At 42.3% G+C, this 27,966-nt stretch overlaps 1 protein-coding gene across 3 annotated transcripts in view; it reads right to left on the bottom strand.

Moving 5' to 3' along the window:
• GARNL3 (GTPase activating Rap/RanGAP domain-like 3) overlaps positions 1-27,966 on the bottom strand; it is a 179,250-nt gene that overhangs the window by 139,456 nt on the left and 11,828 nt on the right. For 2 of the 3 annotated variants that reach the window (XM_011988461.1, XM_011988456.1), the window contains one exon: positions 6,569-6,638. In XM_011988461.1, coding sequence (XP_011843851.1) covers positions 6,569-6,638 — 70 coding nt within the window. Of the gene's footprint in view, positions 1-6,568; positions 6,639-7,591; positions 7,932-27,966 lie in introns of those variants that run through there. The other variant, XM_011988469.1, reaches the window with a different exon arrangement.

A 27,966-nucleotide genomic window follows, 5' to 3' on the forward strand; every position in this document is an offset into this window, starting at 1 on the left:
CAAGAAAGCACAGGGACCAGAGAGAAAGAAAATAGTGGCTTGCTGGCTTTCCATCACATGAGGCGCAGCTGCACTTCCCTTCTGTGAGATTCACCAGAAATTTTCACTAAGTGCCTTTAGTTTGAGCTTTTAAATTATCGCTATATGAAGGAATGTTAATGAACACATTTGGGAGGTGCAGCTCAGTTCATGCTTTTCTTTGAAACTGACTTGTCTATGTCATCTCCAGAGAAAATCTGCCCTGTCCACAAGCATTGCTGAGGGAATGGGCCTCAAAAGCCATGTTTATAGTCCATGACCCCACTACCCTGAGCACAAGTGTTTGAATCAGGGATAGATAACTGAACAAAGAGGAAACAATCCATAGTATTCTATTTGGAATTTGAAATTAGGATCCAAGAATGAAGAGACCACAGTGGCCAATAGAGCTGTAACCCATGTAAACCATGGGGACTGGGCGGGGGGCGGGGTGGGGCAGAAATCACTTCAGTAATAAAAAAAATTTATAAGAACATAGTATGTGCCAGGCCCTGTGCCAGGTTCTAGAAATAAAACAATGAAGAAGACAGAGTAGTAAGTGGTAAATGAAATGAATATGGATTGTGATAAGCACTGCTAAGAAAACAAATAGGATGTTGAGTTAGAGAATAGCAGAGAAGGGAACTAATGTTCATGGGATGGTCAGGGGAGGCCCCTCTGAGAAGATGGTATTTAAGCTGAGATCAGCCGTGAGAAGCCCCAAGAAGCCATCAGTAAGAATGACTAGTAAGTACAGGGATCCTGGGATAGGGAAGAGCTCAGCATGTTCTAGAGACCAGGATAAAGGCCAGACATTTGAGGCACAGTGAGGAAGCGGCATGAAAGAAGGTGAAAGAGAAAGGCAGGGTAAGGATCACATAGGTTCTTGTAGGGCTTGGTACATGGTCTGACCTCGAATTACAATGAACAGCTGAAGAAACATTTTAAGAAGGAAAAGACATTGTGCTGTCAACATTTTAAAATATTATTCTGTCATAAGGACAGACATATGGACCAATGAGATAGAAGGGAAGCCCAGAAACTAACCCTCACATCTATAGTCAATTGATTTCTGACAAGGGTACCAGGCCATTCAATAGGGAAAGGACATTCTTTTCAACCAGTGGTGCTGGGAAAGCTGGATGTCCAGATGCATGAGAATGTAGCTGGACTCTTACCTCACACCACTTAGAAAAAATGAACTCAAAATGGCTCAAAGACATAAATGTAACAGCTAAAACCATAAAAGTCTTAGAAGAAAACATAGGGGAGAATCTCCTGGACATTGAATTTGGCAATAATTTCTTGGATATAACACCAAAAGCATAGACAACACAATAAATAATAAATTTTATTTCATCAAAGATACTGTCAACAGAGTAAAAAAAAAAAAAAGCCACAGAATGGAAGAAAATTTTTGCAAATCATCCGATAAGGGACAAATAACCAGAATATAAAAATAACTCCTAAAAATTGACAGCAAAACAAAACAAAACAAAACAAAAACACAAAAACCCAATTCAAGAATGAACAAAGAATTTGAATAGTCATTACTCCAAAGAAGATATACAAATGGCCAGTAAGCACATGAAACGATGCTCAACATCACTAATCACTAGGGAAATGCAAATCAAAGCCACAATGAGAAACCACTTTGCACTATTACAATGACTATTATTTTAAAAATGGAAAATAACAGATGTTGGCAAGATTGTGGAGAAATTAGAAACTTTGTGCATTACTGGTGGAAATGTAAAATGGTACAGCCACGGTGGAAACAAGTTTGGCAGTTCCTCAAAAAGCTAAAAACAGAATCACCTTATGATCCAGCAATTCCACTCCTAGTTAATATACTCCAAAGAATCAAAAGCAGGATTCCAATAGGTATCTGTACACCATTTTCATAGCAGCATTAATCTTAATAGCTAAAATGTAGAAACCACTCAAGTGTTCATTAACAGATGAATCAATAAACACGCTGGGTGCGGTGGCTCATGCCTGTAATTCCAGCACTTTGGGAGGCCAAGGCAGGAGGCTTGCTTGAGTACAGGATTTCAAGACCAGCCTGGATAACATAGAGAGACCTCGACTCCGGCCGGGCGCGGTGGCTCAAGCCTGTAATCCCAGCACTTTGGGAGGCCGAGACGGGCGGATCACGAGGTCAGGAGATCGAGACCATCCTGGCTAACACGTGAAACCTCGTCTCTACTAAAAAAATACAAAAATTAGCCGGGCGAGGTGGCGGGCGCCTGTAGTCCCAGCTACTCGGGAGGCTGAGGCAGGAGAATAGCGTGAACCCGGGAGGCGGAGCTTGCAGTGAGCTGAGATCCGGCCACTGCACTCCAGCCTGGGGGACAGAGCGAGACTCCGTCTCAAAAAAAAGAAAAAAAAAAAAAAAAAAAAAAAAAAAAAAGAGAGACCTCGTCTCCACTAAAAATAAAAAAAATTAGCCAGGTGTGGTGGCATGCATCTGTAATACTTGGGAGGCTGAGGAAGGAGGATTACTTGAGTCCAAGAGGTCTAGGCTGCAGTGAGCCATGACTGTGCCACTGCACCCCAGCCTGGGTGACAAGGTGAGATCCTGTCTCACAAACAAACAAACAAAACAGATAAATGGATAAACAAAATGTGGTGTATCCATACAATGGAATATTATTCAGCTATAAAAAGGAATGAAATTCTGATACACACTATCACATGGATGAACCCTGAAAACATTATGCTAAGAGAAATAAAACCAGATACAAAAGAACAAATATTTCATGATTTCACTTACAGGAGGTATCTAGAATAGGCAAATTCACAGAGACAGAAAGTAGAATAGAGGTTACCTGGGGCTGGAAACCTCTGTTTTTAGCTTTTTGAGGAACTGCCAAATAGGAATACAGTGTTTAATTGATAAAGAGTTTCATTTTGGGATGACGGAAAACATTCTGAAAGTGCATAACAGTGACGGTTGTACACCAAAGTAAATGCATTTAATGCCCCCTGAACTGTACACTTAAAAATAGTTAAAATGGAAAAGTTTAGTTGTGTCTGTTTTACCACAATAAAAAATAAACTAAAAAAGAAAACACCACTTTGGCTGCTGGGAAAAGTGAGCTGGAGAGAGGCAACTGTGCCATCAGAGGAAGCTGTTCTGCAGAGAGGAGAATGATACTGACACAGAGAAATGTAAAGACAAGAAAGCACAGGGACCAGAGAGAAAGAAAATAGTGGCTTGCTGGCTTTCCATCACATGAGGCGCAGCTGCACTTCCCTTCTGTGAGATTCACCCATATCCTTTCAGTGAATTGCTTTATACTTGACCCAGAGTGAACAGATCTCTGTTCAGGAAACAATCCCTGGTTAAGGCAGGGACACAGCTGAGATCCAGATACAACACAGCCTGGGGACACAGTGTGAGGCTACTGGTTTCTAAAGCGAAGGCTCCGTGAGAGCAGAAAAATGGTTTTGCTTCTCTCCCCTCACTCTCAGTGACTTGCACAGTGCCTGACACATGGACGACCCTCAATAAATATGTGTTGAAAGAATGCTAAGTAGCTCTCCCATGAGTCTGTCAAGATCTGGGTTTCCACCTTCTCATCACCAAACTAAGGCAGGATGGAAACCTAGAGAACTAAGCCCTAAGTCTTCTCTCATTACTGATACGAATGGCCGAGCTTCATTCTTCACAAGACTTGTGACTTGTTCAAGGTCAGGAGAAGTTCATGCTAACATTTCAATTTTATATAATCTTAGGTGCCTTTCTGAAAAGTCTGAGTTCCAAGACGCCCAACACTTATTGGGTTCCCAACAATTTTCATCACACCAGGCGTAAGAAAAGTCAAACTCATTTTTTCATAAACCTATGACACATAATGGTTTGTAATTTAATAATACTCTGTTGTTCAGAAGTGAGAGGAAACATCACTCTCCTTTTAAAACACTGCAGTCAGAATTTCAAGAGATCCTCAGATAACAAGAGTGGAGCTCTGCTCATTTCACTTTTCCCAACCTTTCCAACCACCAGCGCACGTCATTTTTAATATGGGAAAATGAGGAATGACCTAATTTTACAAAATTTACACAGATAATCATTTATCACTCTGTTGGCCTATCATATACCCATTAAAATATGACTCTGAAGACTATATGAGAAGACATTTAGAAAATACAGTATAAATGGAAAAAGAGGAATGCAAAATTAAATATATAATTTCATTATAACAATGTAAAATGAAGTTTGTAGCTATAAGGACTGGAAGGAACCAAAAGGAGATGAAAACAGTTGCTGCAAGGTAAGATTATACATGGAATTTTAAAATATTTTATTTTATAATATTCTAAAAAGTCAACTACAAATACACATACACACAGTCATGGCCCCAGAGGAAAAACGTGAACAAATGGATTGAACAATGTTTGGTCGATTGGATACCTCATCAGGCCGAGGATAACTGATAACCTAGCTGAGGTCCTCTGGGGCAGAGCTTTTTAACGTGCGATCCTGGGACCAGCAATATCAGTATCAATCTGGGAACTTGTTAGAATTGCAAATTGTAGGTTAACCTCGGATCTATTGAATTTGAAACTCTGGGACTAGGGCCCAGCAATCTATGTTTTAATCAGCCTTCCAGAGAGTTCTGATGTCTGCTCAAGTTTGAGAACCAACGCTCTCAAGTACTTTTCCATTCTGATACTCTGTGATTTCCCCACATCTTTAAAGAGTCCATCTTTCACACCCATGTTATCTCTCCCAAGTAGTATCATCACTCTTTATAAGAGTTCCGTATTACTTACTAGGCCAAGTCCAAAGTGTTCACCTGACAGTCAAGGCTCTACTTTTGCTGCTGAATTTTGTCTTTATGTCTGCAGCTAGTTAACATAAACTGTGCTTATGTGCTAAGTACTTTATGTACGTGATCTCATTTAATCCTCATAACAACCCTCTAAGGTAGATAATAGAAATATCCCCATTTTATAGATGAGAAAACTGATGCCAAAGGAAGTCCAAGATCATACAATTAGTGAATGATGAAACAAGAATGACTTCAGAGCACATGTTCTTCAGCATTACTGAGGTTCAGAGAAGTAACCTAATTGGTCACAAAGATAAGTAATAGACCTGCTATAGGAACTTAGGCCTACCTGATTCCAAAGCTTGCTTGCTTTGTAATCACAAAGCTCTTTGCTAGGCAGGACCATTTGCTCACTGTCTTGGAACATGGCATTGCCAGGAATCATGCTGTTGGCTCATACCCACTGTCTATCCTCTCTGCCACTAACCCACATCCCATAGCTCTCCGCAAGGTCTTCCATGGTGTGTCTCTGAGATCCCTGGCCAGAATGGGTGCTTTCTCCCTTCTCTGAACCCCTGTGGTGCTCTACATGCATCTTTTTCACAGTATCAATTCCTACTCTGACTTATAGCTATGCACCTGCTCCTTCAGGGGAGGTGGTGGTCTAAGTGGTGTGGTGTCACCAGTGACAGACAGAACAGGTGTTGACTGAATCAACTGAGGTATCTTTTATGTGGCTAAATTCATTCTTCACATATTTTACGTGTCTTATCTGCCCAGCCAGAGGAGAGTAAGCTCCTTAAGAACAAGGACCAAATCTTTTACTAATTTTATATTTTCAGCTCCAGGCTAGGTACAGTCAAGTCTATAATATATGCTTGAGTTCAAGTAGAATGCCACTGGTACACAACTCTGGTATAAATTTTTCTACTACTTAAACTCTGCAAGGATGCAGCTTATATTAATAGGGGAAAATTGGGTACTACACAAATAGATACAAGCAACTCATTTTTAATAAATAGAAATAGTAGACAACATCATTAATAGTGTTAAATAATAATCAATACAATTTTATGAGCACATTTCTCTTCTGAAAATTTGTTCAGATTTCCATGTAATTGGAAAAAAATCACATTCTATCTTTAAAAAATATTGAGACTATTATATGCTTTCATTATGGCTCTTTTAAAATGAAAACATACAATCTTTAAAAGTCATAGCACAAACCCCAATGTCTCTCATTAAGGAAAATGTAGATATTTTCATTCCAAATATTGATCATCTATAATAGTCATTTATCTAGTCCAACAATATGCTTTTAACAGGAAAAAATAGCTCTCATAAATATTCTAACGCCTACCACATACCCAGAAAGCAAAGATACAGAAAATCAGAATATGTATTTCAATAATACTTAAACCTTGAAAACTAGATTTATAAACTTTTAGGAAAAAGATCATATATAAGCCAAATGCCACTTTTCTTAATTCATAAATTGTTTTATTTAATTATATACACAGAGAAAAATACCAAGCCATAACATATTTTTAACAAACTGGAAGACAAGATTAAAAGTATGTAACAATAAAAACAAATAAATAAAGATGATCAAATTATCATAGCCTTTGTGTAGTTATTTATTCCAATCCAATCCTTACACTGTACCCACATGGTCTAACAGTAAATATACAACAAAAGATCTGATGAGCTTGGCGATCGTCTCTAATCTAAATCAATGTACTACCACTGAACAGACAGCATAAACTTACCAGCTCCACAGATCCATAATGTTTCCTACTGAAATCCCCACGTCTACAGCCTAGGTCTTCCGAGACAGAGCTGGAACAAAAATGCTTCATCAGTATTATACATAGCGATCTGGCCACAAACCTTCTGCAAAAATCAACTACCATTTGCAAAAAGGGCTGCTATGGAAGAGACTTGCAGTGCCCCGGCTCCTCACTGCAGGGGAGCCTCCTTGCAACAGACACAGTCCCCAGCAGCCATTGCAGAGCCTGGCTTTCATGGAGCCCTCAATAAAAAGCAAATGCCAGAGTCATCCCTGGAAGTATAGGCAATGATTGAATTAAATATTTAGTCATTTGGAATCGATTGAAATTTCCAAGGCTACTGGTGGTTTATAATTTCATTTCTGTATAACCAGAGAGGAGAGAAGCCCTGCAGTAAACTTGAGGCAAGGGACAAAGCTGCTGAACCGGATCTTGCAATTATCTTTCGTTTAAGAGAGCCTCTTTGTCCCAAATATGCAACATAAAAATAACCAGCATTATTTAATGCTATATTTTAAGTAAGAGAAAGAAACTTCACAATCCTGGTAGGCTCCACCCCCTATCCCCCTTTAATTTAGGATTTTTATGTGGCAATATGAAAAAAGACCAGAACTAACAGAAAATCTAGTGTCCAAGTATTTTCAGCTTTTTACATAGCAGCAGCTACCCACCCCCAAAAAAGGCTTACATCAGATTTCAAAAATCACATGTTGTTGAAGAGCAATTAAAACAAGGGCAAAATTGTTACTACGTTTTCATCCTGAATGCACAGTTGCACACTCAAAAGGCACATATCTTATTAGTTAGTATATTTAGCACCCAAGCAATACTCATGAAACCACATGAGATCCACAAAATATAAACAGTTTTAATAAGTTTGGTTCTAATATGTCATGCAAATAACTCTACGATAACATAGAAAATAAAATTATATAGGAATAACATGTTTACTAGATTCAAAATATTTGGGATCTAACATGCAAAGAAAGGTGCATTTAGTACCTTTTCATCCTTCCTTAAACGGTAGGTTACATTTTCTAAATTACAGCCCTCTTGGCACATGCAGAAAGAGACTGACTCTGATGTTTAGCAAGCAGAGAACTGACTCTCTGCCAGGACACTGTTTGACAGGCTCCAAGAAAGACAGCATGAGAGAAATGAGATTAGAGAGTCTAATGGTATTCTGCTTCCACCATCTCATAGAGATGGCTGAATTAATCTTATATGAGAAATTTAACCTTTTGTAGTCCTCTCTCTCTTAGCTGAAAATGGGCAACAAATCAATGTATGCAGTTTGAAAGAGTGTTCCAGAAATTACCCAGGCTACATTCTTGCTTTTAGTGATAAGATTTGCTACCCAAAAATCTCCAAAAAAGAATAAAAACCTTCCCTCCATGGTCAATTTCAGTCTGTATTAAATATGTCCTCTATGCCCATTTTCTTAGCCCATTTTGAAAACCTTCCTGGAAGCTACTGCCATTGCCCTACATATCAGTCACCAAGCCCGCATTACTGGCCGCTCCAGTGAGAGGAGTGCTGGTGGACTTGGACAGAGATCGGGCACAGAGCGGATGCCCAATGGCTGTTGACTAAATGTTCTGTCTGCCCAGAGTTCAACCCGACGCTTCAATTTCAGCCAGGCCCACTAGGAAATCAACAACAGCAACAGCTTATAACATGAATAGCCAAGAATACGAAAAAAGTGAGGATGTGGAGCACTGGGTCCTCCCTGTGCTGCCATCAGCTCTGCTGAGGGGGTTCTGAGACATGGTGCCAAGTCCCTAACTTTACCAGCAGCCAGACACAAACACATAACCCTACATCCTAGACCCACCACCTTCCTTAGATGCCTCACAGAAGGAAAACAATGTCCTATGAAAACAACCAGGGAGTGAGCTATAAAGAGAATGTCCACTGTGTGTTGCCCTCCCTTCCCCCATATTACATTTCATTCAATATATCGCAGAGGGATGCTTGCTAATAGTGGGAACCAGGCTGACCTATATGGGCTGCATTTCTTGGGTTGTAGGAGGCACTCAAACCAGCCAGTTAAAAAGACTTAGCCACTTCCCTCTTCCCTTCCTACGCTCTCTGGCCTCTAGGCCTCCAGCACAAGGGTTATGAGTAGAGTGGCTCACCCAGAGCTCCAAGGGGAGCTTTGTTCTCCTCCCAAGGCCCAGCGTCTGGCCTACTGCCTGGCACATAGTGGACATGCAGTAAATGCTTATTGCATTAATGAAGGTATTTGTATATCTTTTGAATCATACTGGCTAAAGACTGACAGCACCTCTTCTACCAGGGCAGGCTGCCCACTGCCACCCCCACTAATGAGCCATTATTATTCCCTGCTGGTCATTATTCCCTCAGTCCAGAGTCCTGGCCTATAAGGCGGCCACCGTTATGTGCACGCCAAACCTGTCCTCCTTTTGTCTTGGGCTTGGATTACATTTTCCAGTCCCTCTTGCAGGATGTGTGGCCATGTGACTGAGCTCTGGCCAAGACAACATAGGCTGAAGTGATGAATATGCATCACTTCCAGCACATCCTCTGAAATGTGCCTGATCTCCTAGCCTGTGGCCAGCTGGACGGAGAGGCTGTAGAGACCTGCAGGAGGGCAGAGCTTCAAGATGGAAAAACGTGGGTCTCTGATTGACCACAGGGAAGGCCACACCATGAAGAATGTCTGTATGGAAGGCTACACCACGAAAAACATCTGTACTAGAATATGATGTGAGCAAAATGCAAACATTTAGTTGTGTTAATCAGGTAGAATTTGAGTCTACCTGTTAAAGCTGCCGTTTACCTGAACTAATACAGAAGTGCCGTAATAACAACAACCTAAAGTAGTAGGAAGGCAGCAGCCAGTGAGGAAATGGATCTCAGAGGCTGAAGAGATAGAAATCTATATTAGATGGTAGCAAAATATTTGGTAAAACTTACACCTGCAGTCATTCAGAAGGTGGACCATGTACTCAGCGAGCCTGCAGCTCTAGGGAAAGTGGCTAGAAACAATCAGAGTGAAGCTGAGCACTGGCTCCTCTTGGCTGAACTTAACAAGGTTCTTCACAACGAAGAGACAAGCCCAGGAAAGAACTGGAGGGGTTTCAAGCAAAGACAGACGAAAACAGAATGAATCGAGAGACCAAGGGCTTCATGGACTTGAGAAATCAGTTTCTGGATCCCAAACAATAACAGCTCTGGCCAAAGAAATATGGGTAGAAATGAGGGGCACCTCTACCAGACCCAGCCCATAAAAACTTCCCATGAAGGCTGGGTGCAGTGGCTCATGCCTGTAATCCTAGCACTTTGGGAGGCCGAAGGGGGAGGATTACCTAAGGTCAGGAGTTCGAGACCAGCCTGACCAACATGGAGAAACCCTGTCTCTCCTAAAAAAAAAATACAAAATTAGCCAGGCATGGTGGTGCATGCCTGTAATCCCAGCTACTTGGGAGGCTGAAGCAGGAGAATCACTTGAACCAGGGAGGCGGAGGTTGTGGTGAGCTGAGATTGCACCATTGTACTCCAGCCTGGGCAACAAGAGCAAAACTCCGTCTCAAAAAAAAAACAACAAAAAACCAAAAACCAAAAAACCTTCCCATGAATAATCCTTGGTCTCTTTTCTTATCTGCTAGCTTCATAGAGAGGACTCTGGGGCGGAAGAGGGATACAGCCACAATATGAAGGCGTCTGGGTCTTAAATGACCACATAGAAGATTCTAACCAGGAGTAGCCTCACTGGACTCTGATATGAGTGAGCAATAACTTTTTATTGCCTTAAGTCACCAGGAGTCAGGGTTTACCTGTTACATTAGGTAATTTTATCTTAGTTGATATAGCTCTCCATAGGTAATAGAAAGTAGTGTAAGAATAAGGTCCACAAACAGGGTTTGTCAGAGGGCTGGTGGGCCAGGATGACTCTAGATCAGGGGTTGGCAAACTACAGCCCAATTCAGCCCACCACTTGTTTTTGAAAACAAAGTCTTATTGGAACATAGCCATGCCCAATGGTTATGAACTGTCTATGGTTGCTTTTGGATTATAACAGCCCCGGGTTGAATTGCTCCAACAGAGACCCATACGGCCCACAAAGCCCAAACTATTTACAAACTGACCCTTTAAAGAAAAAGTTTGCCAACCCCCGTAGTATAGTCTCCCGAATCCCTACTGTTGGTTTTAGGCCTACCCAGAAACTGATTAGTGTGTCAGTGAAAAAAATTCTGACACCATGTCAGAGGACATGTTGCTCAGACTAGAGTCTGAGCTTTGCAAAAATGCGGATTCCCTGGCCCTATTCTGAGAGGTTGTAAGTCAGTTAATCTGTGATTTTAACAAGCAGCCAGTGGAATCCTGATGCAGGTGGTCCACAAACAATGCTTTGAAACATACACCTTTTCCAGATGACTCAGGAATCCTGGGAAACCTGTTAACCATTCTGCAGCACTCTTTATAAGGAAGGACAAGGCCTTAATCCAGGTTTCTATCCACGGGAGGAGATGCAATGTAGTCCCTCAAAGCATGGACTTCAGTCACAGATATGGGTTCTCAACCTCTCCGGGCATTAGTTCCTTCATCTGTACAGTGCAATTGAAAATATCATCTACTTAGCAGGGTTATAAAGAATAAACAAGAAAAAGCAGACAAGGTTCTAAGCACAATGTCTGTTGCCCAGGCTTGAGTGCAGTAGTTTAATCATAGCTCACTGCAGGCTTGAACTCCTGGGTTCAAGCGATCCTCCTACCTTAGCCTCTTGAGTAGATGGGACTACATGCCTGGTTAATTAAAAAAATTTTTTTTGTAGAGATGGAGGTGGGGGGGGTCTCACAATGTTTCCAGGGCTGGTCTCAAACTCTGGCCTCAAGTGATCCTCCCACCTCAGTTTCCCAAAGTGCTGGGATTACAGGTATGAGCCACCACATCCAGCCAGCTCTTATTAGTAATATGAATGCCTCTTGGGTTTTTAGAAAGTTGGCGTAAGTGGTTACTAAATTTTAAAATAATTTTAAATAAAATGCTTTGCCTCTTATCCCTGAGTAGCAGTAAGGGAGACCCAGGGCCAAGCAGCAGGCTTCCCCGGGCAGCGCTGAGGGTGGCATCATGTTTCAGCACTACATCTCCTCCCTAAAAGCGTTGGCCTAGCAGTTTGACCTCACCTAGAAAATACCTGGGACCCACTGTTGCCACGACAGGGGGAAGACACTTTGAAACCTGGCTAGAGGAAGTGACCTGAAGTACCAAAAAGAACTTCAAGTTTCCCACAGGCAACGTGGTCCAGGCTCTAAATATAAACCCTTCTGCTTTGGCAATTCAACGTGTGAGGATGCTGAATCACACTTCGCAGGCATGAACATAGCTGAGGACCTCCATGTTAAATCTCTAAATATGGCCTGGGATGAGAGCAAAGATTTCCAGCTCCACGTAGAAGCTAGACAGATTTCCATGATGTAAGTCACATTCCTGGAAAGCAGGACAACCTCCTCCAAAGAGTCAAGAGTTGTTAAAACGGATAAGGAAAGAAAAGGGAGTCAGCCAGCCCCCAAGGGGAAGCCAAACTCAGTGATCCAGGTCATCACTCAACTGACACTGAGATTAGTGCTGACCTTACAACAGACCCCACAAGGCCAGGCCTCAGCAGTGTCCAGGCCTGGTGGAAGAGTTAAGGCCAACAGCGACAAGGGAGACTCTTCTAGATCAGTAGAGAATTTGTAAGAAGTAACAGGCAGTTGTTCAGAAGCCTACCAACAGTCAGGAGCTCTAGGAAAAGGCCTCAGCCACTGCCCCACTATAGGCAGACAGTAAGAAACAGATGGAAGGGATTCTCCTTACTGAGGGACAGAGAAGCTAAACCATGTGCCAGACTGTAGGTTTAGGCTTGTAGGGAACCCAGGGCCTCCTAACAACAGGTGCTAGAATAGCTTCTTGCACAGAAGGGACCAGCTGTCTCTCCTCCTGAAGATAAGTAAAGTGCCACAGAAAAGCAGGGATGTGATGACATTAATTTCTTTTCTTTTTTTCTTTCGAGACAGGGTCTCACTCTGTTGCCCAGGCTGGAGTGCAGTGGCAGCATGCAGCTGACTGCAGGCTTGAACTCCCAGGTTCAAGCAAACCTCCCACCTTAGCCTCTCAAGTAGCTGGGACTACAGGCACGCACCACCACACCTGGCTAATTTTCATATTTTTGTAGAGACAGGATTTCGCCATGCTGTCCAGGGTGCTCTCAAACTCCTGGCCTCAAGCAATCCATCTGCCTCGGCCTCCCAAAGTGTTGGGATTACAAGTGTGAGTCACCGCACCTGGCCCACATTAACTTCTAATAATGAAACGGAACAATTCTGTCCTCTTGAAGGCCTCTGAGACATAGGAAGTAGGAAGTAAGCAGAAAGATTTCCAAAGCAAAAGGGGACCCAGGAAATCAGGGCACTTTGATTCTTCTAACTCTCCAGACGGTTCCCTGCTCCCCTGTTGTGTTTCTGGGGGTACAATACCATGTGTTCCTTGTACCAGGATCTTAAGTTTACCATCCCTTAGCAAGATCCACCAACCATAAAGTGGTTAGATACTCCTGGATTTGAATTTCAGCTCCATCACACACGACCGCTGTGACCTCAGACAAGTTACTTATCCTCTCTGAGCCTGTTTCCTCATTGCAACGGGAGGTTAAAACAGTATCTGTCTCCATGGGAGGACTGAAAGAGATCATATGGCACACAGTAGTCACTAAATAAATGCTAGTTATTCTAATTGTCATGGATCTTACCTGTCTTGGCCATCGCCATGCCCTGATGTACCTTATAGAGTTCCTGGTTCATAACAGGGCACTTGATAAATATTTGTTGAATAAATGAATTCTGAATAAATTACTACATTTGCTCTACTTGAACACAGGTGGGTTCCTTTCCCTTTCTCTTCTCCCTGCACCCCCCACCAATTGCCAGTATACATTCTCAGACATGCTTTCAAGTACATTTGAAGTTATTGTTTACGTTTTTCAGTCATCTTTCTCATTCTACTTTTCTTTTCTCTAATTCTGGAAAGCACACCTCCTACAGAATCAGTATGTCCACTAAGTTTCTGAGGCAGACATGTGCCCCTGAAATTTATGTGGTTCACTAACATTAATACAGTCTTGTGGCAATTCACTGCAAGATTCCTTTCAATAATGATCTCTATCAGTGCCTTTACTACTGTATCTCTAAAATAAAAAATAGTAACCATACCAAATGCTGGCAAGGAAATAGAGAAGCTGGACCAGTCATCCATGGCAGGTGGGACTATAAAATTTTAAGCTAAGCCTCTTCAGAAAACAGTTTGGCAGTTTCTTATAAGTGAAATATGCAGTTACCATGTGACCCAGCAATTGCACTCTTGGGCATTTATCCCAGAAAAATGAAAATGTATGGTCAACACCCTGCACAAAAATGTTCAAAGCAGCTTTATTGCTAACAGCCAAAAACTGGAAACCACCTAGATGTCCTTCAAAGGGCAAACAGTCAAACAAACTGTGGTACCTCCACACCACAGAATATTACTGAGCAATTAAAAGGAACAAACTACTGATGTATGCAACAACTTGGATGAATCTCCAGGGAATCATGCTGAATGGAAAATGTCAGTCCCAAAAGGTTACAAATTGTATGATTCATTCTTGAAATGACTGAGTTATAGAGGGAGGTTGGAGGGAGGTGTGGTTATAAAAGGGCAACATAAGATAGCCTTTGGGGATGGAACTGTTCTGTATTTGTCTGTGAATACAGGTAGATACAGGAACCTACACATGCAATTAAACTGCATGTAAAACTGGGCAAATCTAAACATCAGTGGAATGTCTCAATGTCAATTTCCTGCTTGCAATACAGTACCATAGTTACTATAGTTACACAAGACGCTGCCCCGGGGGGAAACCTGGTAAAGGGCACATGAGATGTCTCTGTGTTATTTCTTACCACTGCATACGAATCTATAATTATCTCAAAATAAAAAGTTTAATTTAAAATACTGTATCTGAGTTTCACTCACTTAAAAAAAGGTTACTGAATACCTACAAGGTACCAGGCACTGTGCCAGGTGCTAAACCAGAGATATGTGGTCCCTGCTCTCATACAGCTTACAGTGCAGTGGGAAAGAAAGATACAAAGTACACAGGACTTCACAGGAACAAAAATATTGTGCAAGCAAAGCACAATATGTATATAGCAAATCTGGCAAACTGTAAAACAGCCTCTTTTTATCCCCTTCGTCAGTAGCATATGCAGTCTTCGGGTGTGGGTGCCCACAGCAGAAGCCGGGGAGGTCTGTCACACTCTTCTCAGCTCAAGACCCATCATCCAGAAACCTGGGAAACATTACCAACTAAGTGGTTCCCGTGAAGTACGATGCTTGCACACCTGCTCCCTCCTGTCTTAACTCTTCAGTGACAGCGACCTTGGCTTCTCTTTTCCTGTAAGGTCAAGACTTGAGGGTTTTCCAGCCCAGAGTATAATTTAGTTTGGGAAACATCACTCCACATGGGATCTATAAATGCATGACCAAATTGTATTAAACGGAAACTTAATATAAGGAAAATAACTCAGTAGACAACATATGTTGTGGCATACCTCCCTTAACCACCTGCAGATCTACTTTTTTGGGGAAATCCCTCAAAAGTCTGTCTCTCCAGGTTCATAAGGTTTCCCCACTGGGATTCACAAGATCTACCCCCAGCTGTGCCCAGACCCTGAAGGGATGCCTACTATTTGGAACAGGTGTTTCTGCACAGTCCCTAGGTAGCAAGATTCCTAGAGAACACCAAGGTCATTGTGATTTTGCTGCTCAGTGTGGTCTTTTGATATGAGCTGGTGAGAAATACAATGTCCCAGGATCCACCCCAGACCTAAGAAACAGAATCAGCATTTTAACAAGGTTTCCCTGGGATTCATATGCACACTGAAATCTGAGAAGCACTGATTCTAGCTCTTGGTTCTCAAACCTAGCTATGTATCAGAATCACCTAGAATTTTGTCTCTAACTTGTTTTATTATGAAATATTTCAAGATACAGAATAATGAAGAACAATATAATGAACATTACAGATATAAAACTCCTGTGTACCTCTCCCTGACCCCATTTTCATCTCTCCCTCCCCTGAAACAATCACTAATTGGGCTTATACTTCCTGCTCATAGTTTTATATTTATACTATGTACTTACTCATTTCCAATATACTGCATTGTTTAGCATGTTTTAAAAATTTACACAAGTAAATACTATATAGCATGCATATCTTCCTGCAACTAACTCCTCTGGCTGAACAATTTGCTCTTGAGATTTCTTCATGGTGATGCCTGTAGCTCTAACCCACCCACTTTAACTGCTATATGATACCCTGCTGCATCAATGTCCTCCATTCTCCTATTGTTGGACATTTTGGTTGTTTCCAATGTTTAAATAATGCTGTAAAGAACATCCTTTTACATGCCACCTTGAATACCAGTGCAATCATATCCCTAGATTCCATACCCGGGAGTGAAGCTGCAAGGTCATGATGTGTGCACTGTTATTTTTTCTACATAGTGTCACATTCACTTTCCAAAGTGAGTGTGCCACTTTACCCTCTCATGAGCAGCATATGCATTCTAGTTGCTCCAGAGTCTCGCTAACACTTGGGATTGTCGGACATTAGTTTTTGCCAGTCTGAGGAATATGAAACGATGTCTCACTGAGGTATGGCTTTAATTTGCATTCCTCTGATAACTCAAGAGCGTGAACATCTTCTTCTTTGCTTATTGGCCTTTTGGGCTATGTTTTCCATGGTTTGCCTCTTCCAAATCTTTTGCCCCTTCCTTTTTTGTATGTTGTTGGTGTTTTTCCAATTAATTGGTAGATTTTTTTTTTTTTTTTTTTCTGAGACAGAATCTCGCTCTGTCACCCATGCTGGAGTGCAGTGGCACGATCTTGGCTCATTGTAACCTCTGCCTCTCGGGTTCAAGTGATTCTCCTGCCTCAGCCTCCCAAGTGGCTGGGATTACAGGCATGTGCCACCACATCTGGTTAATTTTTGTATTTTTAATAGAGATGGGGTTTCACCATGTTGGCCAGGCTGATCTCAAACTCCTGATCTCAAGTGATCTGCCTGCCTCGGCCTCCCAAAGTACTGGGATTACAGGCGTGAGAATCTGTAGATATTATTTGTATATTCTGAATACCAACCCTTTTTTGTTAACAAATTACCAAACTTTTTCTGTTACAACTTCCAGATAGTTGTTTTTCTTTTCAAATTTTGTTTCTGATATCTTTGAGCAAGCATTAAGTTTTCAAATTCTAATGTAGATATTTTCAATCTTTTCCTTTATGGTCTTTGTTTTTCTGACTTAAGAAATCCTTCACCATCATGATTTCCTAAAGATAGTCTCTATTGTTCCAGGTAAAAGTTTTAAAGTTTGCTTTATAATTTTTTTCATCTAAATAAGTAAATGTCCAGTTCCTACCGTAGACCTCCTCAATCAGAATCTTCAGGAATGGGATCCAAGCACCTAAATTTTAAACTGAAATACATTTAATAGGTGATTCTGTTACAGTCACCCTAAGAGATGCTGATCAACTCATTTCCCACCCACTAGATGCCAATGAAAGGCATCTTCTCTACAAAATCCCAGGAAGCCATCTCATCTCTGTCTCTTTCACTGGGTTAGAAGAGACTTCAGAGACTTCCAAGTCCAGAGACTTAAGGACCTTCTAGTGTCTAATCTTTTATCTGCAATTGTGAAGCCTTTACCAGATACTTGAAAAATAGCCATCCAGTCTCTACTTGCACACTCTCAGTGATAAGAAACACCCCCACAACCCAGGTCCTCCCTTCTTCCTGTTAAACAGCTTTTTTCTATATTGAGTTGAAATCCATCACACCTTTATCTCCACCAGCTGGTCCTACACCTACATCCTTCATCTTTTCTTAACTTCTTCACCATCACTCCCACACCCCCAACCACCTGCCTAGTCTGGCACCACTCCCCGCTCAGCACTCCAGCCATACTGCCTTTCTCCTATTCCTTTCCATTTGCTGAGCTGCCCTTAGCTCCTAGAATGCCCCCTCCAAACTCCTCCTTCTTCCTGACTCTCCCTCCCAAACTAGGAATTACAAAGAGGGTATCTGATTAACACCCGCCTCCCCACCTACAATTTAAGCTTCACAATGGGTTCCCTGTTGGTTTTTTTCAGTACTGAGCCTAAACACCTAACATACTATCTGGTACAGACTTAGTACTTGGTAGGGTTTTGTTAAATGAAAGAATGAATGAATGCAAGCAAGTCAGCCAGTCCTTTGGGGCCATATAAAACAAGTTAAAATCACTTGTATAGGAAAGCCCTTCAAATATCTCAAATATCTGAGGAGAGCCATCATGTCCCCTCAGTTTTTTTCCTTCTGTAAAGGAGGCTGGGAGTAACAGGGGAGGGTGAGGCCAGCTATATTGGGGAAGTGTCTAAAGAAGGGACAGGGCAAATACATAGACCAGTTCATAACTTTCTGTAGGGTCAGGCCCATGAGACAATCCCTCGGCTCACAATTCCACTAACAGCTGAAGTGAACTGCCTTATACAGCATATTCATGAAATTCGTTTTTGAGTCAGACATAAAAATGCTATAAATATTGCCTCAGGTTCATCCAAAAAAATTCGTTTCAGGGGTTAATACAATGCCACTAATAGAAGTGAACAAAGAAAATACTGTGGGAGCAATCACAGTGAATAAATTGTCACATGGCTCACTAGCTGTCAGTTCATGATGACATTCCCTATGTCTAGAGATTGATGTTTCTCAATACATAGGTAATGCAATTAAGAGGAACTGACTGACACCATAACATTAAAAAATCAATCAGTTACAACTGTCAAAATTCATCCCACTGTATATTTAAGATATCTGCATTTTATTGCATGTAAATTATAGCTTAACAAAAAATTCCAAAACAAAGATCATATACAGAAAATATAGAACTCAGCACTTAAACTTAAATAAATATCTACATGTGTAGAGAAAGTGTATGTGCATAAATGTTGCTTGGTATCTACTTAGCCTTGTCTGACTCACCACTAACTCACTGCCTGATCTTAGGCAATAAACATCGCCTTCATGGACCTCAGTTCCTACAACTATATAATGGGGTTTGATGGTTTGATTAACGAGTTAACTCAACAAATACTTATCATCATAGTGCCTTCCCATTGGATTTAATGAAAAAAGACATATGAAGCACTTACTGTGGTGTCCAGCTTACACAATCAATATTTGAATAAACAGGCTGTGTATCCATGCTTCTCATCAACAGAGAAGAAAAAAGTTCTCTGTAGATGTCTAGGGGCAAGCCAGAATTTGCTGTAGTCTACAAGTTTCTTGCTTTAGGAACATAACCATCAGGGAAGAAAAACTTTTCCTCTACCCTCTTAGTTTTCTCCCTGAGGCCTGCAAATTTAACTGGAAAAAGACAGATTGACAGGAGAAAAAGTATACACGTTTTATGTTTAATTTCACATGCAGGGACGTTCCACAGAAAACAAATAAAAATCCAAAAGGCACTTACACTGGGGGGCTTATATACTATTTTGACAGAGGGTGATAAATTGTGGAGAAGTGACTAGACAAAGGAAAAAGGGTTTGGGGTTTCTAGGGCTGGTAACTTGTTAGAAGGTATATGTGGGGGAAACTAATGGTAGTTAAAGGTTATTTAGTAGCATTTGTCTCATCTCTATCTCCATCTCTGGTGATAAGTGTTGTTCTCCTCTTGGTGCAGGCAAGGGGAGGGGGCATCTTCACAATTGGAAATTTATGCCCTGCTTTTAGGCAGATAGAAAAAGGGCAGAGAGTTCTTCCTGTGTCTGCTTTTTTCCAACTGCCTTCAGCTCAAAATAATCCTTCTGCCAAAGTGGTATATTTTGGGGCGGCATATTCTGATCCCTTTCATTGCCAATACCAATATGTGAGAAATTCTTAGTCTCAAACATAAAAATAAATGCTGTAGAACTGACATGAATTTTGCATTAAGGGATCGGGGGGCACGGAGCTACTTTTCAAATGGTCTCTGTATTGTATTCCAAATTTCTGGACCAATTTAGGTCCACTCCATGTTATCTGTGCTCTGTTTTTCTTCAGACACATTCAGACCACGTAGTGGAAGAAAAGCAGCTTACTCTGTGCTTTTAAGGTCAAACTATATTTTTGAAAGATTTTCTAAAATGTTTACTTCACTAAGCTGCTCTGATTCTGAGATAGTCTCCTGAAAAAAAGAAACTATGAAATCAATGGTGATTGAGAGTGATGAGGGAAGGGGGGATGTTCTTCACAGAAAGCAAAATAATAGATAAGCCAAACTTATGGAAACACAGGAAGCAAAAGTATTTGAACTAAGAACATTTATTACTATACGAGATGACAAGAAAACAACCAGCCTGTTTCTAAGGACAAAATTAGATTTATAAAAATGAGTGCTGGCTAAGGTGAATTTAGGGCAGGACAGCCCAAACAATTGCCTTTTGCCTCTTAAAAGCACTGATTAAAAATAGTAATACTATCTAATCCCTATTTATAGTGTGCCCTTATGGTGTGCTGTACTGTACTTTGAGATGAGGTTAGCACCAAAAATGGGTTACTGGTCCTTGAGGAATATGAAAGTTGAAAGAAGTGAAGACTGAAATAGTCAAAGGAATAGAATTCTTAGTAATGGCATAACCTCCTTGAGGAAAAATGATTACTTTTAGCAGTTATTCCTGCAGGGGATGCTGAGCTCAACAGTGAGCATGGCATCCAGAAAAGGGCCAGGACGTCCTGGCAGGGAGTGAGACCATCCTCCTCCCTGTTCTTAGGGCACAAGGAGCAGCAACAAATGAGTTCTGTTCCGTGCTTGCAGTCTATGAGCAGCATCCTTAACTCTGTGTCACCTTGACTGGCGAAGATCCGCATCCCTCTCCCTTCTATTCAGTCCACCTCCCTCCCTGAAAATCTCAATCGTGCCTGAGTCTTCACATATTAGCTCTGTTCTAATGACTCTCCAAACCAAATCTCCAACTCGAATCTTTCTCCCCAACTGAAAACTCAGATTTCAAAATACTGGACACGGTTCCATGGATACCCCAGTAGCCCCCAAAATATCATGTGCCCCTAATCAGACTTACTGCCACTCCTGCATTCCTGACTCTGTTAGCAAAAGGCTGCCCTTTTGCCAGTCACTCAGGCTGCAAAGTTCAGAGTCATCTCCCATGTCTTCTCTCACATCCCACATCGAATCAGTCACCAGACCTGCTACTGCTCCCACCACCATGTTGCTTTTGAAACGTGTATGACTGTATCTATGTATTTGTATTTTATTATTTAAAGAGATAACACATTCAGTTGGTTCAAAACTCAGAGTATACAAGACTGTACAGGAAAACGTCTTCCTATCTTCTGCCTCCCAGCCCCCCATTTCCTCTCCCCACAGGCAACCTTTATTTTTTCTTGTGTAACTCCCAGAGGTATTGTATGTATTTTTAAAAAAAAGAAATATATCTTCCCCTTTCCCCCTTTTTTGCACAAATGGTAGCACAGTACACACAATCCTACTCCTTGTTCTTTTCATTTAATGTATCTCAGCAATCCTTCTAAATCAGTAACAAAGAAGTTCTTGTATTCCTTCTATTTTTTAGATGGAGTTGCACTCTTGTTGCCCAGGTTGGAGCCCAATAGTGCGATCTCGGCTCCCTGCCACCTCTGCCTCCTGGGTTCAAGCGATTCTCCTGCCTCAGCCTCCTGAGTAGCTGGGATTACAGGCGTCCACCACTACGTCTGGCTAATTTTTTGTATTTTTAGTAGAGACAGGTTTTCTCCATATTGGCCAGGCTGGTCTCAAACTGCTGACCTCAGGTGATCTACCCACTTCGGCCTCCCAAAGTGCTGGGATTACAGGCGTGAGCCACCACACCTGGCCTCTTGTATTTTTTCTTATATTGAGTAGACATACCATATTTTACTTAACCAAGCCCCTAGTTAAAAGGTTTTCAATCTTTTCTATTACTAATGATGCTGCAATGCATAATCTTTTTTTTTTTAATTTTTATATATTTTTTAAGACAAGTTCTCTATCACCCAGGCAGAAGTGCAGTGACACAATCACGGCTCATTGCAGCCTCAACTTCCCAGGCTCAGGTGATCCTCCCACCTCAGCCTCCCAGGTAGCTGAGACCACAGGCACACACCACCATGCCCGGCTAATTTTCCTGCATCTTTGGTAGAGATGGGGTTTCATCATATTGCCCAGGCTGGTCTTGAACTCCTGGGCTCAAGTGGTCCACCCACCTCAGCCTCCCAAAGTGCTGGGATTACAGGTGTGAGCCACTGCACCCGAACCATAATCTTGTATATGCCATTTTGCACATGAGAATACTTGTAGAATTCCACCCTGTCATAGTTTCTTGTCCCTTCTCCCTTTTCCATTTTTACTTTCTTTGATTTAGCTCAGACCTTCACTGCTGCTGAGGTCTTCTAACTGGCATCTCTACTCTAGTACCCTTAACTTACACGCAACAAATAGTAAGCACTTTCTACATGCCAGGTACTCTATTAAGACAGGGAAGAAAAAGGGAATAAAAAAGAAAACCCAGCCCCAGCCCAAAAATCCTCACCTGTCTCATAGTTGTTGGAGCTTTGGTAACTTATTAATAAACCAACCCTTTCTTGTCTTTTTGGAATTAGTTGGGAATTAGTGACAGGAGTCAGGCAAATGAAAAACAAAATACCGGCCAGGTGCAGTGGCTCATTCCTGTAATCCAAGCACTTTGAGAGGCTGAGGCAGGCAGATCTCTTTGAGTTTAGGAGTTCAAGACCAGCCCGGGCAACATGGCGAAACCATGTCTCTATCAAAAATACAAAAACATTAACTGGGCATGGTGGCACGCACCTGTGGTCCTAGCTACTCAGGAGGCTGAGGCGGGAGGACCACTTGAGCCCAGGAAGTGGAGGTTGCAGTGAACTGAGATCACACCACTGCACTCCAGCTTGGACAATGGAGTGAGACCCTGTCTCAAAAAAAGAAAAAAAAAAAAAAAAGAAAAGAAAAAAGAAAGAGAAAATAAGAAATTTCCTTGCTGTCAATGGTCAGTATTTCATTGGCAAACAAAGCTGAGTCCAAAAGCCAAATGAGCTTTCTACTACTTCCCACAAGTTTAGACCCTGGGGCAACCCTCCTGTGGGAGAGTCTGATCTGCAGAGAGGCAGACACCTGCCAGGTCGGCTGCAAGGGAAATAGTCTCAGGACTGTCAAGCTCCAACAGGGGAATGGAAACAGATGGGCCCCCAGGCCTACCCACATAGAAACAGGAGGCGAGGTAACACACAAGCTCTGTGGGCAACCAGATCCCAAAAGGGAGAGAGGAAAGGGGGCAGGGGACGAGTCAGCCGCCCTTCCTTCCAACCTCTCTCTTCCATGGGAGTAAAGCAGAAGTTTCTTATGGAAACATAAGGGCAGGGGAATAGAATTCCTCCTAACAGTAAACTAAAAGCTACTTTCTGGCACTTGTTTTAAAACACAGTAGCCCTATACTTAGGAACAAACTAGGTATTTCAAAGCTTTTGAAAGCTATTAAAAAGGGTCTAAATACAAACTTCGCATGTTTTCACTTATTTGTGGAACTAAATATTAAAATAATTGAACTCACGGAGGTAGAGAGTAGGAGGAGGGCTTCCAGAGATTGGGAAGGGTAGTAGGGGACAGGGGCTAGTGGAAAGCGTTAATTAGTGAGTACAAAAAAAAATGGAAAGGATGAGTAAGACCTAGTATTTGCTAGCACAACAAGGTGACTGTAGTAAAAAATAATTTAATCATACATTTTTAAATAACTAAAAGAGTATAATTGGGTTATTTGTAATACAAAGAATAAATGCTTAAGGCGAGGGATACCCCAATTACTCTGATGTGATTATAACACATTGCATAACTGTATCAAAATATCTCATGTATCTCATAAATATATACACCTACTATGTACCCACGAAAACTAAAAATAATTAAAAAAATTAAAAACATATCGAAATAACAAAATTGCCTAATATTTGTATAATGCCTTGGTGACAAACTCAAACACATGGCAACTTTGCTCAAAAGATCAAAAAGTAAACTATGGACAGTCGAGGACAGGGAGGCTGGCAGGCAGCAAGAAGCATGGGGAAAGAGAGAATAGGAGGTGAAGGAATAGGAGATAACAATCTGACTTGACAGCATTGAGGCCCTGGATCTAATCAGCCCTGAAGCCAGATCTGTCTCTTTTCTTAGTTTGGGTTCCATGAACCCATACATTCTCTTTTTGGCCTAAACTAATTTGAGTTGGGTTCCTGTCACTTACAACCAACAAACCCCTCACGAGTCCAGCCCGTAACTGGGCTCTTCAGTATACACAACAGTGAAACTAATTTTCTAAAGCAGACATCAAATCACCACCTGCCTGTCTCAAAAGCCATTCAGCACCTCCCAATGACCCCAGGATTCAGTACAACATCTTGCACAATATGTCCCTCAATTTGACTTTCCAGACTTTCACTACTTCACCATACAAGAGGCAAACCAGGACAGCTGTTATTTTTCAAAAGTGTGCTGAAAGAGTGCCCCTGCTTTGTGCCTTTGCCATGTCAATCTCGCCATCTAGAATCCTCTCCTCCCCAATTCCTGCCTATTAAAATTGATGCAAAAAAAAAGGAAAGAAGAAAGGTCTACTCCTTTCTCAAGGTCCATTTGACCTTCTCTCCAAGAAGACTTTCCTAAGTGCCTCCTGTTCCCAAAGATGTTACTGTACCCTTCTTCAGCCGTGACTGCAATTTTTTTTTTTTTTTTTTTGGAGACAGAGTCTCACTGTGCTGCCCAGGCTGGAGTGCTGTGACGCAATCTCGGCTCACTGTAACCTCTGCCTCCTGGGCTAAAGTGATTCTCCTGCCTCAGCCTCCCAAGCAGCTGGGACTACAGGCACGTGTCACCCCACCTGGCTGATTTTTTGTATTTTCAGTAGAGATGGGGTTTCACCTTGTTGGCCAGGCTGGTCTCAAACTCCTGACCTCAGGTGATCCACCCACCTTGGCCTCTCAAATTGCTGGGATTAAGGGCATGAGCCACCGCGCCTGGCCCCGATGTCATTTTCTACATGACCTTTGCTTTATTCTATCTTATATTTTGTGCTTTCTCATCTCAGTGCCCTCTTATTAATGACAACACCAACTACTCAGCCCCCTGAGTTGAAGCTCTGAGCCTCACTTCCTCACCCCACAACTCATACGCTTACCAGATCCACTCTAATCTTTCTCAAAATACTTCCCAAATCAATCCCATCATTCCTGTTGCTCATCAGAACTCTTAACCTTCATATCTTCTGCTCTGATAGGTCTCCCTGCCACCAGCCTCATCCTACTGAAATCCAGTTGCCTACTGACACCACTTATCTTTCCAACTTTCAAATCTGAGCATGCTAAGGCCCCGTCTAGAGAGTCAAGACCAATGGCTCCCACTCCCCAATGGGTTGATTTCTGTCTCCCTTCACAGGTTCATTGCCTACCACTCCCTAAGAAGCACCAACTTCAAAGTACGTCTTTGTGGTACTGTGGTACCTAGTGTAAGACCTTACTTGGTGCTTGGTCAACTTCATTGGTGTTCAGCACTGGACTGTTGTTATATACCTCACTGGACAGCACCGAGAAGCCCTGTGGACGCTGCCATCCCATAAATAATTTTCTCCTGACTGCACGTCTGAGTGCGCTGAGGTTAAGAGATGGGCACTGGACCAGAGAGACCGAAGTCCAGTCCTTGTTCCGTCACTTTCAAGCTGTGCGTCCCAGAAAAGGCTGGGCCTCCGCACCCTTACCTGTAAAGTGGAGATAACAGCACCTATCTCATTGGGGTTTTGTGAACAAATGAGAAAATGCATTTAGGATGCTTGGGCAAGGTGCCTGGTACACAGGTGATCGATAAATATTTGTTCAATGAATGAGTTAATGAATAGGCAGCCCACAAAATGGTAGTGGTTCTTAAAGACACATCTTTCCAGGGAACCCACTCTCTGGCTACTTGGAATTTGGTTTCAAGTCCGGCCCCTAAATCTGGGGTCCAGAGCAAGGCCTGACTCCACCCATTCCTACATGCAGCTGGGTGACATCAGCGGGTGAGGCCACTCAAGTCCAGAATCTGTTGCTGGGCTCCTTCCTAAGGACGGAGGTGTGCACACTACCTGGTCCTACCCGGCAGCAGCCGCAGTCCCGCAGCCCCCACCACCAAGCGCGTGGCAGCTTTGCCATCCCTCCGGCCGCCAATCACCACAGCTCGGTCCCACCCCTAATCGGATCCACCAATAGAGCCGGAAGGCGGACCCTCGGGATGCTTCCGCTGTGCTCATAGGCTCTCCAGTGCTCCTGCCCGCCCCTGTTACAAGTCATCCGCGAGGTGCACTGTGGCCCTTGCAGTCTGGAAAGGGGGCAGCGCGGGCAAGCTCCACTGCGGGGACAAGCTCCACTGCGGAGACAAGCTCCACTGCGGGGACTTTAACTCTTGCCCCGAGCTGCAGCGCTGAGGGTCCTGGGGTTACCTCCAAACCCCCCGGACACAAATTCCTTCTCCTAATTAGTGATAAAGAGGGAAGACGGGCTACCTACCCGCCCCACCTTTGGAGCTGATGCCCTGGGTTCCCTCCCTTCCTCTGCAGTGCGCTGGGGCCACCAAGGACCCGCGAGACTCCCGGGTCCATCTTGCTCAGATAATTCAGTATCGCCTGAAATTTGAAATTACCATTTCAGATCAAGGAGACATTCAATTATCTTATTCACCTGAGAGGCAGTTTCTGGAAGGTGTGGAAGCTCTGAAAAGCCAACAGTGACTCCTGGCTTCGCTAGTTTTCCTTAAGAATCCACCACAGAACTGACCATCACGATTTTATCTAAACAATGTGACCCGTTTACATTCCAAACTGCATCACTTCTTCAGTGCATGATGTCAATGGTGCCCATTGCTTGGCATATAAGGTGCTTCATAATTATTTTGTGTTCACTTATTTGTGGTTACATTTCTTAAAAGCAGCGTTTCTTAACATCTACTACACGTGAGAATCACCTGGGGAGCTTTGTAAAAATGCGAGTTCTTGTGTCCCACCCTAGACCTCAGAATTTTGGAGGGGCAGGGGGGACGTCCATGTTTTTAAAGCTACCCTGGGTAATTTTCACATGCAGCCCGGGTTAAGAACTACTGGTTTACTGTCTATCAACACAGCCTCATGCATGTGAGCCTTTGCTTTGTGGCATCCTCGGTTTAAAGAAGTCTTCTTCCCTCTCTCTTGCCTGATCAGTGCTCATTCTACAAGGCCAAGTTCAACTGTTACCCCTTCTCTTCCCTGTCCTCCAGCAGGTGATGGTTTCCTTTAGTACGTTATTCACGCTGCTTCTCCAGCATCACTGTCATGACCTGGTGACTTGTCTGTCTCCCTGGTTAAGTAGGGAGTTCCTTGAGGGCAGACAAAGTATCTTCCTTCATCCACTTCAGATCCACTGAATCAGAATCTCAAGGGGCAGGTCTCAGGCATAAATGATTTTTAAAGTCCCATTGGTGATTCTGATCCATGTCCCTATCTAGGAACTCGCTTCACAAAAGCACTGGGTACAGTAAGTAAGCATACAAATATTTGTTGCATTGAACTGATGAAGCATCTCATTTGTTTTGAAGTCAATCATGTTGTTGCATCTGGCTGCCTTTGATTCCCCCTGGAAAGCTAAGCACCCCTCTCTTGTAGTATCATCTTTATTCATTTACTTATTCATTTATCCAAGTATTATCATACCCCATAACAAAGGCCTGGGGATTCAGGAGTAAATATTTTAAAAATATAAATATAAATATATATATATATGTGTATATAAACACAGTTACCACCCTATAGGCCTTAGAGTCTACTGATGTATTGTCTATTCTAGTTATTAAAATTTATTTTGTATTACATTGGAATGTTTTTGCTTCCACATACTATTTATATTCAAAGGTAGGTAAAATGTCTTATTCTCTAATATCTCCAGTAGGTTGCTGTCACGTAGAAGGCATCCTATAAATGTTTATTGAATTAAGGCAGCACATTTCATAGAGCTTATTACAATTTGTTAGTATTTATTTGTGTGATTATTTGACTAATGGCTATCTGTCCCATATGCTGCAAGCCCACTGATGACAAGAACTGAATCTATTTTGCTCATTATGTCTGACACAGGACCTGGATGGAGTAGGTGCTCAATGAATATTACTAAACACACAAATAAGAACAGAAATGCAGTCTCCCAACCAAACATTCATTCCTCTCTCCCTCTCCACTATCCCCTCAAAAGTAAAAAGTCTATTCTTCCTAAACATTAAGGGATTTCAAGC

Source organism: Mandrillus leucophaeus, unplaced genomic scaffold (genome assembly GCF_000951045.1).
Source record: "Mandrillus leucophaeus isolate KB7577 unplaced genomic scaffold, Mleu.le_1.0 Scaffold109, whole genome shotgun sequence".
Taxonomy (NCBI): domain Eukaryota; kingdom Metazoa; phylum Chordata; class Mammalia; order Primates; family Cercopithecidae; genus Mandrillus; species Mandrillus leucophaeus.